General features: G+C 37.2%; 1 protein-coding gene across 1 annotated transcript; it reads right to left on the bottom strand.

Moving 5' to 3' along the window:
* Window positions 1-3,965: 3,965 nt before the first annotated feature.
* On the bottom strand, window positions 3,966-19,907 carry LOC130931647 (uncharacterized). The gene is made up of 11 exons (XM_057860573.1): window positions 19,818-19,907; window positions 19,522-19,558; window positions 14,069-14,324; window positions 13,921-13,994; window positions 13,755-13,827; window positions 11,683-11,749; window positions 11,562-11,615; window positions 11,422-11,493; window positions 11,184-11,331; window positions 9,110-9,197; window positions 3,966-8,797 (listed from the first exon to the last, which is right to left on the bottom strand). The coding sequence occupies exons 1-11, from the start codon at window positions 19,844-19,846 to the stop codon at window positions 8,712-8,714; spliced, it is 984 nt and encodes a 327-aa protein (XP_057716556.1). The 5' UTR covers window positions 19,847-19,907; the 3' UTR covers window positions 3,966-8,711.
* Window positions 19,908-20,899: the final 992 nt, after the last annotated feature.

The following is a 20,899-nucleotide window of genomic DNA, read 5'->3' on the forward strand; positions in this document are numbered from 1 at the left end:
ACAAAGGCGAGATTGTTGAAATTATGATAAAAAAAATAATAAAGCAAATGTGACACACAGAAGGGCTTGCTAAAATTTCTTTAAATGTGTTCTACATAAATCAGCCCAGGTAGCCCCCCACATTTTTACCACACCAAATCTGGCCCCCTTTGCAAAAAGTTTGGACACCTTCGTTGAACCGATTACCAGCTAAATATTATTTAAAAAATAAAGACGGTGGAAGAAAAAAGCATCTTGAATTTGAAACTGTATGTTGTCGGCGATTAGCCTCGCAATGATCTGAATTGTGGTTGTCAGCCCAAAACCCTTTAAATATATATTAAATGCATCTTACCAGATATAAAATGACTACTACATAATCTGTGGTAATCGTTTGGAGCCCAGTTTTGTCGTCGAATTGCAGCAGTCCATCTCGCTCTCCTCTCCGGGTCTCTCGGAATACGGTAGAACCTCAAGTCTCTCCGTCTATCTTCTCTGTTATTGCAACCGACCACCACACACGCCTTCACCATTTTGATTATTAATGTTAAGGAGCAGAAAACACGCCATAATAGGAGGAATTTACGTAGCGGTAATGCATCAACAACGACGAGTTGACGGACAATATGGCGCGGGGGCGTGGTTGTGACCTCATGTGAGATGGGTCTATAGAATCATGTCTAAGTTAGCTCACTGGCAGCCATTGACGATGCTGGACATCCAGTTCATTTTGACTGGATTGGATGTCCAGCTCCATCAATGGCACTGAAACCAGTGCATTCAATTAGGGCTGTCCCAAACGACTAATTTCCTCCTATTTTTACGATTAGTCGACTAATCTAATTTTTTTTATTTTTTACTACTTTAATAATGAAATTTTTGTTGAAGCTTATTAATTCACAAAAAACATTCTGGAACACCTAAATTCTTTATTAACGTATAAATAAATAACATAAATATAATTACTGAAAGCTCAACAAATACACTAGATGGCAATATTTAGTCACAATATACAAAGTCACAAGTCTTTCTATCCGTGGATCCCTCTCACAGAAAGAATGTTAATAATGTAAATGCCATCTGAGGCTTTATTGTCATAATAAACAAATACGGTACTTATGTACTGTACGTTGAATGTATATATTCGTCAGAGTTTTATTCATTTTTTTCTTAATGCATTGCCAAAATGTATACGATCGGGAAAAATTATCGGGAATGATTGGAATGGAATCGGGAGCAAAAAAAAGCAATCAGATCGGGAAATATCGGGATTGGCAGATATTCAAACTAAAACGATCGGGAGTGGAAAAACATGATCGGAAAAATCAACATGAAATGCCCCAAAATTAAGTCATTGCCTGGCATTGGCTACCACTGAGGCCCCTGTTCTTGCGTCATTTCCTTTTTAGTAATCCCAAAATCAAGCTGCACATACCACAAAATCAACGGAAAGTGACCTGTAAATGCCCCACAAAGAAAAAGAAGTGACTGAAAATCAACAGGATATGACAGGAAATGCCACAAAAACAAAAGAAGTGACCGAAAATTGAGTCACTGGCTGCAACTGACGTTAATAGATGTTCTTGAGTCCTTTTCGGTAACCCAAAATCAACAGGAAGTGACCTGTAAATGCTCTGAAAGGAAAAGGAAGTGACCAAAAAGCAATAGGAAATATTAATTAATCCATAAACTACTTACCGGTAGTTCGACTAATCGAGTAATCAATTTAGGAACATTTAATGCAGTGCAGAATCATTTTTAGGAAATGTAAAACAATAGCTTGCGACTTTCAAAAAAAGCATTAAATACGAAATAAAATGCCCTAGTGTTTCTTCAAACTATGCAGAATTGGCCTTAAACCAGGGCCGGCCCAGGCCATTTGGGGGCCCTAAGCAAAATAATGCCAAGGGGCCCATATTTTTCGTCACAGTGTACTGTCAAACCCATACATGCAATCCAACCCATACGTCCATATTTTGAATATTAATCAGATTTTTCATTTCTCTGCTCCAGAAGGATAAATTCTCTTCGACATATTGGTGCATCTATTTTCCAAGCAAGTTTGAGCACCAATCATTGCAAAGCAGGTTCAACGTCACTCCCCAGGTTGCCAGATTGTAATGACAAGAAAATGGATGTTTACACCGCTAAACGACAATGCGCGACACATTATTCACGATGCTCTATTAACAACGTATAAAAAGAGGTTGCCAGATTGGGGGTTCTTAGTGGTCAGGGGCTTTAAGCAGCTCCATAGTTTGTGTATAGGCTGGGCCGGCCTTGCCTTAATGAATAAATTAAAATACCTGGGCTTTGTAGAAAAAAACAAATGAGGATCTAAGAACAACAAAGGAGCAATTGGCTAACTTACATAGCAAAAGTCAGCTAGCTTAAATGCTATAAAATGCGAATTTTTTTTTTTTTTTTTTTTTTTTACAACGCTCTAAACAAATCCTTCAAACACATATTCCCGCAGAAAACTGCTAAATATACCTATAAACTCATTTACAAATGCATTAAAAAAACATTTAAGAAAAACTTACCTTATGTCGGTCTTAACAAGGAGCATTTGGATTCAGCCATGTTAAATAAGTTATGTTATATTCACTGCTGCTACAGGGCTGCCAAAATCAATAAAACTAAATGCAAATACTTTCAAAACAAACCAATACAACGCCACTCTAATTAAACGAATACTCAAAGCAGCAAAATTTGAACCCAAACTTTTTTCTCAACGAATTACTCGAGTTAATAGATTCATCGTTGCAGCACTAGAATGAATCGCTGCCACCCTCCAACTTCAAATAAATTGGACGCCTACAAGTGATAAACTCAATTCGATTCAAAGCAGAAAGATGGAGAGGCGAGTCACCGCCTATTCATTTAGGGCGATTCCCTGGTCACTTCCTGTTCTGTAGGCCAAAATCAAATGACCTACAAATGTCCCAAAATCGACAGGAAGTGACCCAGAAATGCCCCAAATTCAACAGGACGTGACTGAAAATCAACAGAAAATGACCTGAAATGATCCAAAATTAAACTCTTTGGTTGCCCTTGACAGCAATAGACGTCCAATCCATTTGAAATGGGAAGGATTGAACAAATGTTCATTCACTGCCACCCTTACGGTTCAAATTAATTGGACGTCTACTAGTGAAAGACCTCAATTCACAGCAAAAGGATGAAAATAGCTTGTATTCGCCATTAATTGTTATCGTGAGCAAATTATATCGTGAGGTTCCCACCCCTAGCTTTGAGCGTTCCATTCATTTATGCATTTAAGATTAGGGCTTTAATACCAGTAGTACATTGAACTCGTTTAAATACCGGTAATTTTACCGAAATTTAATCCTGACGATAAGCCGCCATCCACCAAATTTAACATGAAAACAGCATTTGTTCATAGACAAATTGCACTGGACTATAAGCCGCAGCTGTCCTCACTATAATATGAGATATTTACACCATAAGATATCAACCGGTAACACTTTATTTGATAGCGGCATCATAAGACTGTCATAAAACCAAATGAACCACCATGAAGCGTTGAACCAATCGACTCCAAAGCGTCATTGCTTCAAGAAGCTTCATTTTGGCCATCACTGTTCTCTTGGTTGTCGTCCAACATGCCTCCTAGCATGCATTGCAGCACAACAGATGTAAATAACAAATCAAAATTCATGCTCTGTGCTAATTTTTTTCCTTCAGTTACAGTTCTAGTTGTTTTATCAATTGCTAGTTATGGAATTTGGTAACACTTTATTTGGCAGTTGCGCCATAAGACTGTCATAAGACTAGAGCTGAAACGAATACTCGAGCAACTTGAGTTTAAAAACTGATCCGAGTAATTTTATTCACCTCGAGTAATCGTTTATTTTGACAGCTCTAAGCATCACGTTTTGCTCGGACTACTTTTAATGCGAGACAACGCGCTGATGTTACGTACGTAGAGGAAGAAGCAAAAAACCCCCCACCCCCCCCAAAAAAACACTTACTGCAGCCGACAGCCGCTACAAACGACGCCGATGTTGCTAAATACTAGCCCGCACGATGCTACGTTGGTAGCAGGTAGCATCTCATAGAGATCACATGTATGTTGAACTAGATGCGAAATGACAGACTCTGCCGCGTAGTAAACAGCCGCCATCTTAAAGCAGTAGAGCGCTAAGTGCTAATAAAGAGTGCTAAGCGCTAATAAATAAGATTAACGTTACTGTCACTAGCTCGCGTAACGTTAGCCCTGCGGAGGGCAAGGTTTCTATTAATTATGACCACTGTCGATGCGTGGCTAACCTGTCTTACATACAGGCTTTAACATAACATAGCATTGTGGAGTGATGAGGGTGTAAAATAAAAACTTAATAATGCTAACCATCAATTTTAGCTCAGTAGTCATTGCTGGATAAAACACCAAGTAGCACTGGTCCCTAATGTGCTCCAATACAGCCTGTATCATTCATTTATTTTGAACACTGCAAAAAGTCAAAATCCTATCAGGACTTAGAGTTTAGACTAACTTAAAACTTAACTAGAACTTAAAAATGGCTTCAAACAAATAGAAATACAATTTAAACACGTGGGAAAAAATCCTAACTTTTCAGTGATGTAAGCGATCAAGTGTAACGGCATTTTTAGGTAATATATATATATACATATATTTTTTTAAAATAAAATCTAAAAGTTTTTTGAGTGAAAGCAGTGAATGTCTTTTTTTTTTTTTTTTAAATTCTAGTTACATCTAAGATGCAATTGTTGGCTGTTTTCAACAATATACTGTCACGTTCTGCTGCTGGTTGGATTGTGTTTTTGTTGCAGACCTGGTCGTGGTGGGCGTGTCCGACGTCTCACCTGAATCCAATGCCGGCTCATCAACACGGCATTTAAGCGCTGGTGATCTCTGAGAAGGCTGCCGAGATATTACTCTTGCTGGTCGCCATTTAGACTTCCTTGCATTTCGAGTAACTTGCTATTTTGGTCATTTCGCCCCCCTCCGTGGGTTTTGGTCGCCTGTGACTTTAGTTTTGTATGCCTCTACCTTGTGCAGGTATGTGAGTGTATTTTGGTTGTTTTATTGGCTCTGCCTAGCACCTTGGTTTACCTTCGTGTTTGTATATTGATCCCTGTTGACCTCCTGTCACGGACCCGTTTTGTTATTTCCCCTTTTTGCCGCGATCGCGTGTTTTTTGTGTTGTATTTAATAAACCCTTGTACGCTTCCTTCAGTCGTCTGTTGTGAGGTCCAACCTTGTTTCCGCCTTCGCGGACCCTAACATATACATCGAAAATAAAGACATTGATTGACTGAAAATGGTTCAAAATTAGATGAAATGTTTTGTTTTCTCATGTATACCGTAATTTTCGGACTATAAGCCACTACTTTTATCCTTCATTTTGATACCTGTGGCTTATAGTCCAGTGCGGCTTATATGTTGATTTATTTGAGTTAATAGGTAACACTTTATGTGACAGCGGCATCATAAGACTGTCATAAGACAGTCATAATTATGACACGAAACTATCATGAGCATTACTGAATGCTTATGTCATTAAGTGTCATCCGGGAAATTATGTCACTAGCTTCATTTATTTCCAGCTTGAATTTTTACATCCATTCAAAAGTGAAATCTTTTGCCGGATACCACTAAATGACATCTGTTATAAGCATTTATGAATGCATTTATTAATGCTCAGGACAGTGTCAATAATTATTATGTCGCCACTGTCAAATAAAGTGTTAGCAAATACCATAACTAACAATTGATGAAACAACTGGAGCAGTAACTGAAGAAATAATTAGCACAGAACATGAATTTTGATTAAAATTAGGGCTGTCAAACGATTAAAATTTTTAATCGAGTTAATTACAGCTTAAAAATTAATTAACCCTAATTAATCGCAATTCAAACCATCTATAAAATATGCCATTTTTTTCTGTAAATTATTGTTGGAATGGAAAGATAAGACACAAGATGGATACAGTATATACATTCAACATATGGTACATAAGGACTACTTATTATAACAATAAATCAACAAGATGGCATTAACATTATTAACATTCTGTTAAAGCGATCCATGGATAGAAAGACTTGTAGTTCTTAATAGAAAAATTTTAGTAAAAGTTAGAGAAATTTTGTATTAAAACCCCTCTTAATGTTTTCGTTTTAATAAAATTTGTAAAATTTTCAATCAAAAAATAAACTAGTAGCCCGCCATTGTTGATGTCAATAATTACTTACTCAATGCTCATGGATGCCTATACAATTAGTCGCACCCAAGCGCCAGCAGAGGGCGGCAAAACTCCATAAAACACAACAAGTGAGCGTTTCAATGTGTACTGTCATTTAAAACTCTCTGAGCGGGGCATCTGCGTTAATTGCGTCAAATATTTTAACGTGATTATTTTAAAAAATTAATTAACGCCCGTTAACGCGATAATTTTGACAGCCCTAATTAAAATATATATCTGTACAATACAATGCATGCTAGGAGGCATGTTGGATGACAACAGTGTTTACAGCAGGTGGCAGCAGAGGTTGCCTGTCTCCACCAAGGGAGCAGTGATGGCCCAATGAAGCTTCTTGAAGGAATGAAGCTTTGCAGCCAATTGGTTCAAAGATTCCTGGTGGTTCATTTGGTCTTATGACAGTCGTATGATGCCGCTGTCAAAAAAAGTGTGACCGGTTACTATCTTTTGGTGTAAATATCCCATAAAACAGTGAGGATAGCTACGGCTTATAGTCCAGTGCGGCTTATCTATGAACAAATGCAGTTTTCGGGCCAAATTTGGTGGGCTGTGGCTTATAGCCAGGTGCGCCTTATAGTGCGAAAATTAGGGTACAGTGGTACCTCTACATACGAATTTAATTCGTTCCAGGACCTTGTTTGTAAGTCGAAATGGTCGTATGTCGAGCAGGATTTTCCCATAGGAATACATTATAATTCCATTAATTCGTTCCAAAGCCTAAAAACATACACTAAATTCTTAATAAATACTGCTGGCACTGTTACAAATGGCAATTAAACATAGAAAAACAAATAAGTTATAAATAAATAATTCAGAATAATATAATAATAAGAAGAATAATTAATAATTATTCCTGTAAATAATGTAATGAATCGGATTCTAATATGGCGGACACTTTTTACTGTCCCTGAACGCACCACGAAGGTGACGTCTCAGTGAGATAGGTGGGTGCGGTAGAGATAATACTTTCGTTTTCTTGAGAGCGGTCAACTGCTTAAGACAATGGGCGTTTTGTGTTGGATAAGTTCTTAAATAAATGATAAAAACGTGACGAAGCTGGCGATTTCCTTGGCAATGTTACCACAATAATAATTGTCACCTTAACTTATAAATAGTGGCGAACGGTGGTCGGAAGAGGACCACGGAGCTGTATTGTTGAGCCAGTTCAGGGACGCGCACCCCAAGCTCATATTTTTCTATAACTTGCATCTTCATTTCAAAGGTAAGCATCACTTTTTTCCTTGTTTCTCCAACTGTATCAACTTTTTTTGAAAACTGTGTTGATTTCTCACACAAGAAAATCCACCGTGCGTTCGTTTGCAGTGCTGTCATGTCGTCGTATTTCGAGCAACTCGTCGGATGTAGAAACAAATGGCGGCTCAAATTTTACGTCGGATGTCGAAAAGATCGTGTGTCGAAGTGATCCTATGTAGAGGTACCACTGTATTTATAATTGCTCTTCACCTAAAATATATGTTTTATCCGATTACTCGATAGTATTTTCAGTCGATTACTCGATTACTAAAATATTCGATAGCTGCAGCCCTACATAAGACCATCATAATTATGACATGACACTGCCATGAGCATTAATGAATCCTTAAGACAGTTATTTTGTGTCATCCGTCAAATTATCTCCCTTTTGAATGGATGTAAAAGGTCAGAGCTGGACATCAATGGAGTTAGTGACATAATTTACACTTTATCACATCTGTCATAAGCATTCATTAATGCCCAAGATAATGTCATAATTATAATTGTCTTATGGCCGTCTTATGACGCCGCTGTCAAATAAAGTTAGCTATCAACAAATAAGCCGCACTGGACTGTAAGCCACAGGATTCAAAATGAGAGGAAAAAAGTAGCTGCTATTAGTCGGAAAATTACGGTACGAAGATTTAAAAAAAAATTTTTTTGAACTACTTTATAGTTTTATCGGGGGCTATAAACATAGTTATAAATGAAACCTGGCATCCAAATTTGTATACCAAACGTTAATATTGTGGTCTACATGACCATTTACACATTTTTGAGCATAATGAATAAATTGCCAATTTTATTATGAATATTATTGTTATGACTTGTTTTTGTTAAATGTCTCATTGGTTTTGTCTGATTTTTGAATTGCTTTTTGTTTTATCTGTAGTTTTTAACAGCATGCGTTTAGTGATGACATCAAGCTTTGAGTTTTTTTTCCCAATTATTATTTATTAATGAGATCTAGAGTGCATTTCTTAAATACACACCAGACCTCTTGCTTTGAACAACGGTTTACAAGACAGCCACTGCCACCAGCTGGACACACGTATGAATTACATCAAAAGTACTAGTTACGGCTCTAGCATGACAACGTAAAAAAACACGCCTACTTACACAATAAACCATAGACTTCCCAATCTGATGGTGAAGTCTATGAATACACATACTGTGGGTTTATATAGTTATATACAAAAAGAGTCCATTTGTTGGCTTGCCTCCAACTCGTGTTACTTTGTACTTGTGGATGAACAAAGTGTCATCATTAGGTCCAGAATAAGATCGGGAGAATGACCCTGAAATCCCGCGTGCGCCGCTAAAAAATAAGAAAAGGAAAGATGAACGGGATAAATCACTATAAGCATCAAAGATGAATAATATTAACAAATACTAGGACTGTAATGTATACTAAAATGTGATTTCTGTTCGGTTCAATTCATTTTGGTACAAAGTAAGAAGAAAAAAAAAAATCAAATGGTACCGAAAATGCTTGTACCTTTTTTTTTTTTTAGACATGTAAAAAAGTGTTGAGTGCTTAGTAATACAATTTATGTGGGACAAAATACACAAACATATCCATGTGAACTACTACACCAAGAAAAAAAAAAAATACTATATACATAATTACCCAATCTGCCACTAATCTCTTTCAGCATCAACTGAGACGTCTCCTTGACGGACTGAAGCGCTCGATTGATTTTATGCTGAGTGCCCATCTGTGGATTAATTTAAAAAAAAAAAAAAAAAAAGGATAATACGTGAATGTATTGATGACATTTATAGACAAACACAATTAGGGGTAGAGGTGGGACTCTTTGGGCACCTAACGATTCGATTACGATTCAGAGACTCAGATTCGATTATAAATCGATTATTGATGCCCCCCTACCACCCATTTTTTTTTTTTTTTTTTTTTAAATGTTTTGTATATTTGTTCCAAAATTGTTCAAAAATCCTCTCAGGCTAAACAAACCAAACTACTATTTTAGTATCAAGTTACCGGTTAAAAACAGTAAATACAATACTCAAGTCCCCATTCTGTATCAGCAGCTTTAAACTACATTCAATTAATTTAATATTGTGAATCAACCGTTAAAGTTGTTAAAATTACGCCCGTTATTCCATAATTTTCCTCATGTCTGCTTTCGACATGTGAAAGTTTTAAAACTGTTTCATCATTTAAAGATGGATTCAAGTCAAGATTTTGCCGATTTAGGGGTATTTTAGATGAAAAGTAATTAGGTTCTCTACAACGGAGCCTTCTAGAGAAGTCTACTGCTTTAAGATGGCGCCTGTTTACTAGCGCGGGAAAGTCTGTCAGTTCCCATCTAGTCTAGATATATGTGATATCTACCATAGCCGTATGTTGCCGTATGTTTGTAGCAACTAGCAACTGAGCGCTGTTTGTAGTGGCTGACGGCCGCAGTCAAGTATTATTATTATTATTTTTTTTTTACCTAGCGGCATTAGCTGCACATGATATTTACTCTCGGTCTGTTCCTCATTGCGCCCCGAAGACCGCGCTGACTGCGTTTTATTTCCGCTTTACCTGGTATAATTCAATAATCGGAATTTGGATGTTTGTGAATTGTTCTCGAATCTTCCACGGCCGAATCGCGAATAATCTAAGAATCGGAAATTTTGCACGCCTCTAATTAGGGGTGTAGCAATTACAGTTGAAACGATTACTCGAATAATTCAAGTAACTCAATTTTGAATCGTTTAATTTTGCCGCCTCTAAGCGTGACGTTTTGCCCGGTCTACTTTTATTGCGACGCAACGCGCTGACGTCACGTGTCTACAGGAAGGAGGGAGAGGCAGCAGATATATTTGATTTAAACCACGCACGAATATAGAGGTAACGACGAAAAATCCGACGAAAGGCACCAAGAAAAAGCAGAAAATGTCAAAAGTGTGGGAGCAATTCAAGCTGGAGACCAAGGCAAACACTGTCATGTATTCACTGTAAAACAGCGCTTGCATAACACTACAGCAATGCTGTAGCTCCACCGAAGGCACAGTTTACTCCGAGAGCGAAGGAGCGATACTCAGGACAAGGTAAAATTAAGTTAACGTAGCGCTAATAAATACGATTAACGTTACTGTACATTGCTAACGTGACGTAAGCCACAGGCGTCAAACAGATTCCAGAAAGGGCCAAGTGGGTGCAGGTTTGCTTTCCAACCAATGAAGAGGACACCTTTTCACCAATTAGATCTTTTACATGTGTAATCACATCAGTTAAACTTTGTCAGTTCTGCTTGTTTCAGCAGGAAGTTCATTGGTTAAACTCTCTGCGCGTTATCGGTTGGAACAAAATCCAGCACCCACTTGGCCCTTTCTGGAATCTGTTTGACACCTGTGACATAAGCCCTGCGGACGGCTATGTTTCTATTAATTATGACTACTGTCGATGCGTGAATGACGTGTCTTTCATACAGGCTTTATTTAATCTGTAAAAACACAGCGCTGTAGAGTGATGAGGGTGTAAAATAAAAAAGTAATAAAGGTAACTGTCAATTTTAGCTCGGTAGTCATTGATGGATAAAACACATAGTTTCAAAAATTTAGACAAGTTTAAGGTGAAGAAGATCCTAAAAGATTAATCGGTTATCAAGATAGTTGTCCATTAATCGATTAATTGTTTCACCTCTAGTTCCCACCCCTAAACAGGCTGGAAATGTCCAAAATGTCATACGTACAACAGATGTGACAGTGTTTAGTATGGACCGTCGTTTACTCAAGAGGCCATTGTAGTCAGGTTTACTCCGAATTAACTCGTACTGTTTGGACTTGATCGTACACGCGTCGTCCAACGAGATGACTTCCTTTTGGTTCTGAGCTACTTTCCTTTGACAAACATAAAGATGAACAATCAGCAAAAGATTGAAAAAGGATGATTCTGTACATTTATTGGTGGGAAATATTTCAAACATTCACCTTTCCAATTCTTCTGCCTGACTCTTGTGTTTTTGAGAGAGAGTTTCCCAAGAATTAATTTCAGCTTGAATCCTAAAATAAAAACAACATGTCAACAAAAAGTGTTTTGCATTGAAACGTCTTATTTAAGACACACAAACCTGTTAATGGTATTTTGGAATAATCGTATCGCCCGCACTTTAGAGTCTTCCGTCCTGAAAGCAAATTTTACGACAATAAAAATCGATTTGGTTAAGACGTGCGAGGAATAAACGAATGTACCTTTGACTTTGTTGTTGGTTGCTAATGGCTTCGGTTACAGAACTGGACTTTTTCTTCAATTTCTCGACTACAGGAAGAACAACAACAAAAAACAGGGTAACACTTTACATTAAGGGTCCCTTAATTACCATTGGTTAATGCATTTTAAGTAGGGCTGTCAAAATTATCGCGTTAACGAGCGGTAATTAATTTTTTAAATTAATCACGTTAAAATATTTGACGCAATTAACGCACTTGCCCAGCTCAGACAGATTTAAATGACAGAAGAGTGAAAGGCCCACTTATTTATTGTGTTTTGCGGAGTTTTCTTGCCCTCTGCTGGCGCTTGGGTGCGACTGATTTTAAAGGCTTCAGCACCCAGGAGCATTGTGTAAGTAATTATTGACATCAACAATGGCAGGCTACTAGTTTTTTTTTTTAATTGAAAATTTTACTAATTTTATTAAAACGAAAACATTAAGCGGGGTTTTAATATAAAATTTCTATAACTTGTACTATCATTTTTCTTTTAAGAACTACAAGTCTTTCTATCCATGGATCGCGTTAACAGAATGTTAATAATGTTAATGCCATCTTGTTGATTTATTGTTATAATAAACAAATACAGTCCTTATGCACCGCATGTTGAATATATATATCCATCTTGTGTCTTATCTTTCCATTCCAACAATAATTTACAGAAAAATATGGCATATTATATAGATGGTTTGAATTGCGATGAATTAATTTTTAAGCTGTAATTAACTCGATTAAAAATTTTAATCGTTTGACAGCCCTAATTTTAAGACAATAACTAATGTTTAAGTAACATTACAATAATTCATATAATCCCTTATTTAACATTTAGTAATATATTAATTAACATTAGTTAATGCATAACCAGACAGTAACTAATAGTTTGGTAAAATTAAAAAATACAGTATATATACCGGTAGGCCTATATAGGGTTAGGGTTTGTTAACTTAAGCATTTTTAATTTCTTAGTTAAGGGACACATGTGCTGCACTTTACAATAAGGGTCCAAAAAACATTCAGTAATAGTTAATTAAGGTTAAGTAATACTTATGAGGTACATTCACATAAAATAATACCATACTTAAGATTAGGTTATAATATATATATATATATATATATATATATATATTATACATTACTTAACATTAATTCACATATACATTAGTGCATTAATAAATAGTTATTAATGTACAGTGCTGTGCAAAAGTTTTAGGCAGGACACCTGCCTAAAACTTTTGCACAGTACTGTATATTTTTATTACATTTTGTATATACAGGATATCCTGTTTGTATATATTTTCCCCAAGTGGAAGTTTCCATGATCCTAATAAATTTAATGATTAAAAAATATATCCTGTTTGTATATATTTTCCCCAAGTGGAAGTTTCCATGATCCTAATAAATTTAATGATTAAAAAATATATATACAGTACTTTGCAAAAGTTTTAGGCAGGTGTCCTGCCTAAAACTTTTGCACAGTACTGTATACTGGCACTAGTAAGTGATTGTTATTTTAAAATGAGAAACACTGCTCTGAGTCCTTGGGTGCTGCTAACCTAACCTTAAGTATGGTATTATTTCACGTGAACGTACCTCATAAGTATTACTTAACCTTAATTAACTATTACTGAATGTTTTTTGGACCCTTATTGTAAAGTGCAGCACATGTGTCCCTTAACTAAGAAATTATAAATGCTTAAGTTCCACCCCCTTTAACCTTTATTAACCATTATTGAAGGCTTTTTGGACTCTTATTGTAAAGTGTAGCACATGTGTCCCTAACCCTAAACCCTAACCCTATATAGGCCTATATGTATTTTTAAATTTATCAAACCATTAGTTACTGTCTGGTTATGCATTGACTAATACTTTAACTCATGTTCATTAATATATTAATAAACGTTAGATAAGCAATTACAGTAATTATTGTAATGTTACTTAAACATTAGTTATTGTTTAAAAATGCATTAACTAATGTTAATTAAAGGACCCTTATTGTAAAGTATTACCAAAAAGAGTTTTAAAATTGACAGATTCAGCGAAGAATTGTGCGGCACCTTTTTTCCGAAATAATTCTGGCGACGAATTCGGCACAGACAGGAGCGAATTCTGAAGTTTATCCAAGGACAACTGTGGGAAAAATTTAATCACATTTCAAATCATTTGTCCCATTTGGGCCGCCAAACATTTTTGTGTTTCTGGTTATTTTCAGCTTGACCTTACATTCATTGCAGACTCCATTAACATACCCAACCTCTCCTGTTGTGGTATAGATGTGCTGATACCCATTGATAAAGCTAGATTTAAAAAAACAGATTTTTGTTAAAGCGTACTCATACGATCAAGATGTTGAGCGATACGATCAACTCACTTTGCTCTGGGTTACAAAGTGCCGTCAGGGAACGCCTGGATAAAGTGGCTCTCCTCCATGATTTCCTTCGTGCTGCAGTGTTTACGGGCAGACAAGTCTCAGGTTTCGTTGCACTTTCTAAAGCCATTTCCAGCACGTCTTTGTCCGGATGCGCTTCTTCGGTCTGTTTGCCAGGTAACGGCATTTCAACACGGGGTGACTTTTGCGGAGGGATGCCATCTGGGGCACTGGGTGATGGACACCGTTTGGGTGACGGCTTGAACAGAATGCCACAGGGGGGGGGGGAGAAATCATTTATTTCTCTGTACTCAAAACCAAAAAGAAGAGCTCAGTGCCAAGATGAGTGATATTTCGTGCTAGGCATGTGCTGGTATGAGATTCTGACGGTATGATAACCTTATGCAAAAATACCACGGTTTCAATGTATTATTTACGTATTTACATTATTTATGTATTTCAATGTAACAGCATTGCAATTACAGCTCTAAAAAAATTTTTTTTTTTGTGGATATTTCTGGGTTACACATTTTTTTCCCTCCATTGAAAAGGCTTTTAATTTTTCAAAACAACATATTAAAATAAAGGAAATACTCCAAATAAATTTAAATTGGCACGCTAATTAGTAGAGGCATGCAAAATTTCCGATTCTTAGATTATTCGCGATTCGGCCATGGAAGATTGGAGAACGATTCACAAACATCCAAATTCCGATTATTGAATTATACCAGGTAAAGCGGAAATAAAACACAGTCAGCGTGGTCTTCGGGACGCAATGAGGAACGGACCGAGAGTAAATATCATGTTCAACTAATGCCGCTAGATTACCAAAAAAAAAAAAAAAAAAAAAAAAAAACAATAATACCTGACTGTGGCCGTCAACCGCTACAAACAGCGCCCAGTTGCTAGTTGCTGCAAACATACAGCAACATACGGCTATGGTACATATTACATATACAGTGGGGCAAATTAGTATTTAGTCAACCACTAATTGTGCAAGTTCTCCCACTTGAAAATATTAGAGAGGCCTGTAATTGCCAACATGGGTAAACCTCAACCATGAGAGACAGAATGTGGGGGGGGGAAAAAAACAGAAATTCACACTGTTTGATTTTTAAAGAATTTATTTGCAAATCATGGTGGAAAATAAGTATTTGCTCAATACCAGAAGTTCATCTCAATACTTTGTTATGTACGCTTTGTTGGCAATAACGAAGGCCAAACGTTTTCTGTAACTCTTCACAAGCTTTTCACACACCGTTGCTGGTATTTTGGCCCATTTCTTCATGCAGATCTCCTCTAGAGCAGTGATGTTTTGGGGCTGTCGTTGGGCAACACGGACTTTCAACTCCCTCCACAGATTTCCTATGGGGTTGAGATCTGGAGACTGGCTAGGCCTCTCCAGGACCTTGAAATGCTTCTTACGAAGCTACTCCTTTGTTGCCCTGGCTGTGTATTTGGGATCATTGTCATGCTGAAAGACCCAGCCACGTCTCATCTTCAATGCCCTTGCTGATGGAAAGATATTTTCACACAAAATCTCTCGATACATGGCCCCATTCATTCTTTCCTTTACACAGATCAGTCGTCCTGGTCCCTTTGCAGAAAAAACAATCCCAAAGCATGATGTTTCCACCCCCATGCTTCGAAGTGGGTATGGTGCAATTCAGTATTCTTTTTCCTCCAAACAAGAGAACCTTTATTTCTACCAAAAAGTCCTATTTTGGTTTCGTCTGACCATAACATTCTCCCAGTCATCTTCTGGATCATCCAAATGCTCTCTAGCGAACCGCAGACGGGCCTGGACGTGTACTGACTTCGACAGGGGGACACGTCTGGCAGTGCAGGATTTGAGTCCCTGGGGGCGCATTGTTTTACTGATAGTAGCCTTTGTTACTGTGGTCCCAGCTCTCTGTAAGTCATTCACTAGGTCCCCCCGTGTGGTTCTGGGATTTTTGCTCACCGTTCTTGTTATCATTTTGACGCCACGGGGTGAGATCTTGCATGGAGCCCCAGATCGAGGGAGACTATCAGTGGTCTTGTATAGGGCTGGGCGATATGGCCTTAAGTACGTATCACGATAAATTGAGCAGATTTACCTCGATAACGATAAATGACGATAAATTCGCCCAAGCAAACTGTTATATAATTTGAAATTTTGAATCAATGCATGGAATACAAATTAAGAGTTTCTCGTTAAATTTATTTACCAGCTTTCAATTTAACAATTGCACATGTAGTCTAAACATTAAGTATTAAAAAAATCTTGTAAACAATAAGAATTCTTGTGTGAACATTTATAACAGCTTGTATGACTTGAAAAATATCATCACTTGAATTTCATTAAATTCATTCCGCATTGTTATACACTAGATAGTGGCATACGTTTAGATATTTAGAATAGATACAAATACGACACATCCACCCGCCCCCCAGAAATTATACTTAATTTAAAAATAAAATGTTTCACAAACCTTTCCTTTCTTTTGTTCGGCTCAATTATTTACATCTTATGATTTTGGAAATCCTTACAGTATGCAATAAATAATATTCCTGTTCCCAAGCACTGTGCTTACTGTACTGTAATTTTTACAAAAAATAAACAATACATAGTTACTCCCCGTCATCTAGGACGAGCCACTTACAAGACTAGCACTGTCGTGTATTACAAATACTGCTTTGAACACATCTTCACAGACAAAAGCAATGACACAGGCTTAAAGAGGTCAACTTTAATTGTGTAAATCACACTTAATGACGACACGATCTCCTGGTTGAAATAGACGACATCCACTTAATTCTATTGAAGATAGTTAATGCTGAGGCAATTTGTCAACTTTTCTTTTAAAAAGAAACGTGCACTGTTTATCCAGTAGATGGGGCTCTTGCAGTGTGTCAAACAGTGATTCAATTTAGGGCAAATGTCTTAAAAGTGGTTCATTGTTTCAGAAAGCCTCGGTTTTTCCAACCCTATCTGGAACCCGTCAAGAGTTTACTTAATGTCGGGTGAAAGTTTGGTGAAGCTAACTTAAGCCCGACTTCATCCCGTTTACCTGTAGCGTTAGCCGCTAGCGTTAGCTGCTAGCGTTAGCCTACCGGGCTTCTGTTTGATTGGCTTCCTGAAAACCATGCGACTCCAAACGTAAGCACACTGTCTGCTTTCTTAAAGGGGAATGAACATAGCCGAACAACACAGAGTCAAAGCGGGATGAAAAGACTATATTTTCTTCTTTTATTAAATTACCGGATTTACCGACATGGTCAAAATTACGTCGGTCATCATGAAGAATTTCGGTAACGGTAAATTTTCGGTTTACCGCCCTGCTCTAGTCTTGTATGTATTCCATTTTCTAATAATTGCTCCCACAGTTGATTTCTTTACACGAAGTGTTTTACCTATTGCAGATTCACTCTTCCCAGCCTGGTGCAGGTCTACAATTTTGTCTCTGGTGTCCTTCGACAGCTCTTTGGTCTTGGCCATAGTGGAGTTTGGAGTGTGACTGACTGAAGTTGTGGACAGGTGTCTTTTATACCGATAATGAGTTAAAACAGGTGCCATTAACCCTTTAACACCTAAGCCTATTTTGGCCGAATTTGCATGCATTTGATGTTGCCTTTATATTTCAAAGAAAAAATTGTTTACAATGGCCAAGTTGGGTCCCTTTTTTCAGGACACCTTGAACTTCATGTCCAAACTGTTGTTTTCTTCACTGACCAATTTTAATCCACATTTTGGACCCAAAAAGACAAAAAAAATCCCAAAATCTTTTTTCAAAATTTGTAATGTTGACGTCCCACTGACAACCAAACATGCTCGACCAACCGTTTTGAAGCTTGATCATATTTATTCAACTTGTTAGGATAAACATTTAATAGAAAAAAATAAGATTGAATAGTTTTATGTTTGACAATTCAACACAAACAGCAGGTATGGTCATAAGCGTTTTTGGCTTTTACACATACTATGGTCAAAACAGGTTATATACAGTGCAAAATATATATATATTATATATATATATATATTTTTTTTTTTTCCCTCACTAACACAAAAAGGGTTTGGAGGATATCTCTTTGTGAAGTTAGGTTTTGTACCCATCACCTTATCAAAAAGTATATACACATCTACATAAAAATTAATATTAAAAATTATATATAACATTGAAAAAAAGTATTTTAAAAAATATTGACAAGTAGTTCAGTTCAATTCAAAATTTTCTTGGAGAGGAATTTTCAAGCATGCGACCCAATAAAGTTTTTTTTTTTTTTTTTTGCGCACTCAATAAAGCTTGAACAGGTCACGGAGCTGCGTAACACACAACGTCACACAGCCTACTCTTTCGCCGTTTGCGCGCTGCCGTCACTTCTATTCGCCGAGACGCCGACTCATGCAATGAAAAACACAACAAATACGGCTCATCTTCCTTGAGTTAATGAAATAATGCATTAGCTTGCGCTAAATGTAGTTTTATATTCATTCTGCTCGTTTCAAAGTCGCTCGCTCAAACCAACCGCCCATTGCTTGTGTAGCATGCCTCCCTTTCATTAGTTGGCACCTCGTTTGGAAATTTATTAAAAATGATCACATTCGGTTCGTCCTTCTTGACATCAGAACGGCTCTTGGGATGTGTAGTCTTTTGTGCTGCTTTCGGTTTTGAAAAAGGACACGAAATGATGGAAATATGGAGATAGGTACATGGTCCATGCAGCGTTTTAATGCATATTTATGAGTGGAATAAAACTATAAAACTCAAATGACAGTATCTCCCGTTTTTTTTGGTCGATTGACTTCAAATAAAAACTGGTGTGGACATCAACTTCCGCACTTTCAAATGAGACCAACCAGCGGCACGTGGGTGACGTAATTACGGCGTGACGAAGCTTCAAAGACGATATGCGTAAACGCGTCGCTGCCGACACGTTCGGTGTTAAAGGATTAATACAGGTAACGAGTGGAGCCCCGTTAGACCTTGTTAGAAGAAGTTAGACCTTTTTGACAGCCAGAAATCTTGCTTGTTTGTCCAAATAGTTATTTTCCACTCTAATTTGGAAATAAATTCTTTAAAAATCAAACAATGTGATTTTATGGTTTTTCTTCCCACATTCTGTCTCTCATGGTTGAGGTTTACCCATGTTGGTGTGAATGCTCTGGTTTCAGTGCTATTGACGGCATGAGACGTCCTTTCAAGTCGAAATGAATTGGATGTCTATGGTCTAGCGCAGTCAACGGCAGCCAGTGAGCTAACGAAGACACTATTCTAATGACAGATTTTATTAGCAACCCAGTGACACCTTTTTAAAACGCTGTATAGAGATTCTTGGTGGGAGCATATCAATAACATTTTGGGCTACAAAGTACCGCGATATTTTGTCACACCCCTACGAGTGTCTGAGCAATGCACTTTTCTTGTTGTTCTCAGTTAACAGTGACAACATTCAACTTACAGTAGGTTACGTACCTCATTTGTCGTTTCCATAGCGGCGACAGACCCGCGACTGCAAAACAATTCAAATTGTATACTCTTAATATTTGTAATGTAAAGTCTGGAGCTTCTAGTGAATGTTATTAGGTTAACTAAACCTGGCCGACATTTTAACACGGAGTAGTCGACACCACACCCGACTCAAACAACGAGCTGACACAAACTGCTCGGCGTTGACGTAAAGTCGAAATTTAAAGTCTATTATGAACTAAAATATATTATTTATTAATAAAAACACGAAGGGAGGGCGAATTTAAAGGAAACAAACCTACTTGTTTGTTGACGAGGAGTCTTCCGCCATGTTTACGTTCAAAAATGTTGTGACATCGCGCGCCTAATTCGCTCCGCCCTCTGAACTACAGTGTTGCACTATGGGAGATGAAGTCTTAATTCGTGATCTAACCCTAGCATTGTGTTGTTTGCGGACAAAACAAGTCAGGGTGGCCCCCATATGGCGGAAAACACTCAGGTGACTTGAAGTTACGCTCTGCGACCCCCAATTTGGCCAACTTTCAAAATTGTCCAATATGCATGTGTGATACATCATTGGAAAGTTTAAAATCTTAATTTTCTGGGAGGGGGGGGGAATTTGAACAGGAGGGCATTAAAAAAAAAAAAAAACATTAAACAGCTAAACCCTATCTGGAGGTGAAAGCTTGAACGAGCAGAATTAAAGACACCATGACTTTAACAAGACATTATCGCGTACTTACCTTGTTTCGATCCAAAAACTCCATGTAGCATGTATCACAGTGTCAAGACAAAGCTGTGAATGGCCAAAGCTGGACCTTTTGGGGATTTTATGGGTGAAACATGGTAATATAACTAGGGTCGTAATGCAGAAATCGCAGACATCAAGGAGTGGTAGAGATTTTCTTTTTCATATATTTACGCTTTTAAATGTTTCTTTTTTTTTTTTCAAATTTTCTTTGTTTGGATCGATTATTTATCATCTAACATATCAGAAAATACGACCGTAACAAAAAAAAATACAATTAAGCGATAGTTATGGAGTAGACATCCGTGACTTTTTTACGGACGCCATTTTTTTCCCATTGTGACGTAATTTGATTAAAAGTTTAAAATATGCAAGTGAATACCGGTAATTTTTTAAAGTCGTTTTTTTTTCTTTTAACAAAATATCAGACAAATTAATGATTCTAAGCTAAAAATGACAGACATTTTGAATAATAAATATAATGAATTACCTTAGTTTTATGGCTGGGTTCAAAACAAAAGCGGTTGCGCGACATCTGTAAACGTGGGTTTCGGGGTAAAACGGACAAATTAAAAATAGTTCAGGGGCTTAATGCGCCATGAATCTGATATGGCAGCATATAGATACATTGTTCCA

This window comes from Corythoichthys intestinalis, chromosome 16 (genome assembly GCF_030265065.1).
Source record: "Corythoichthys intestinalis isolate RoL2023-P3 chromosome 16, ASM3026506v1, whole genome shotgun sequence".
Lineage (NCBI taxonomy): Eukaryota > Metazoa > Chordata > Actinopteri > Syngnathiformes > Syngnathidae > Corythoichthys > Corythoichthys intestinalis.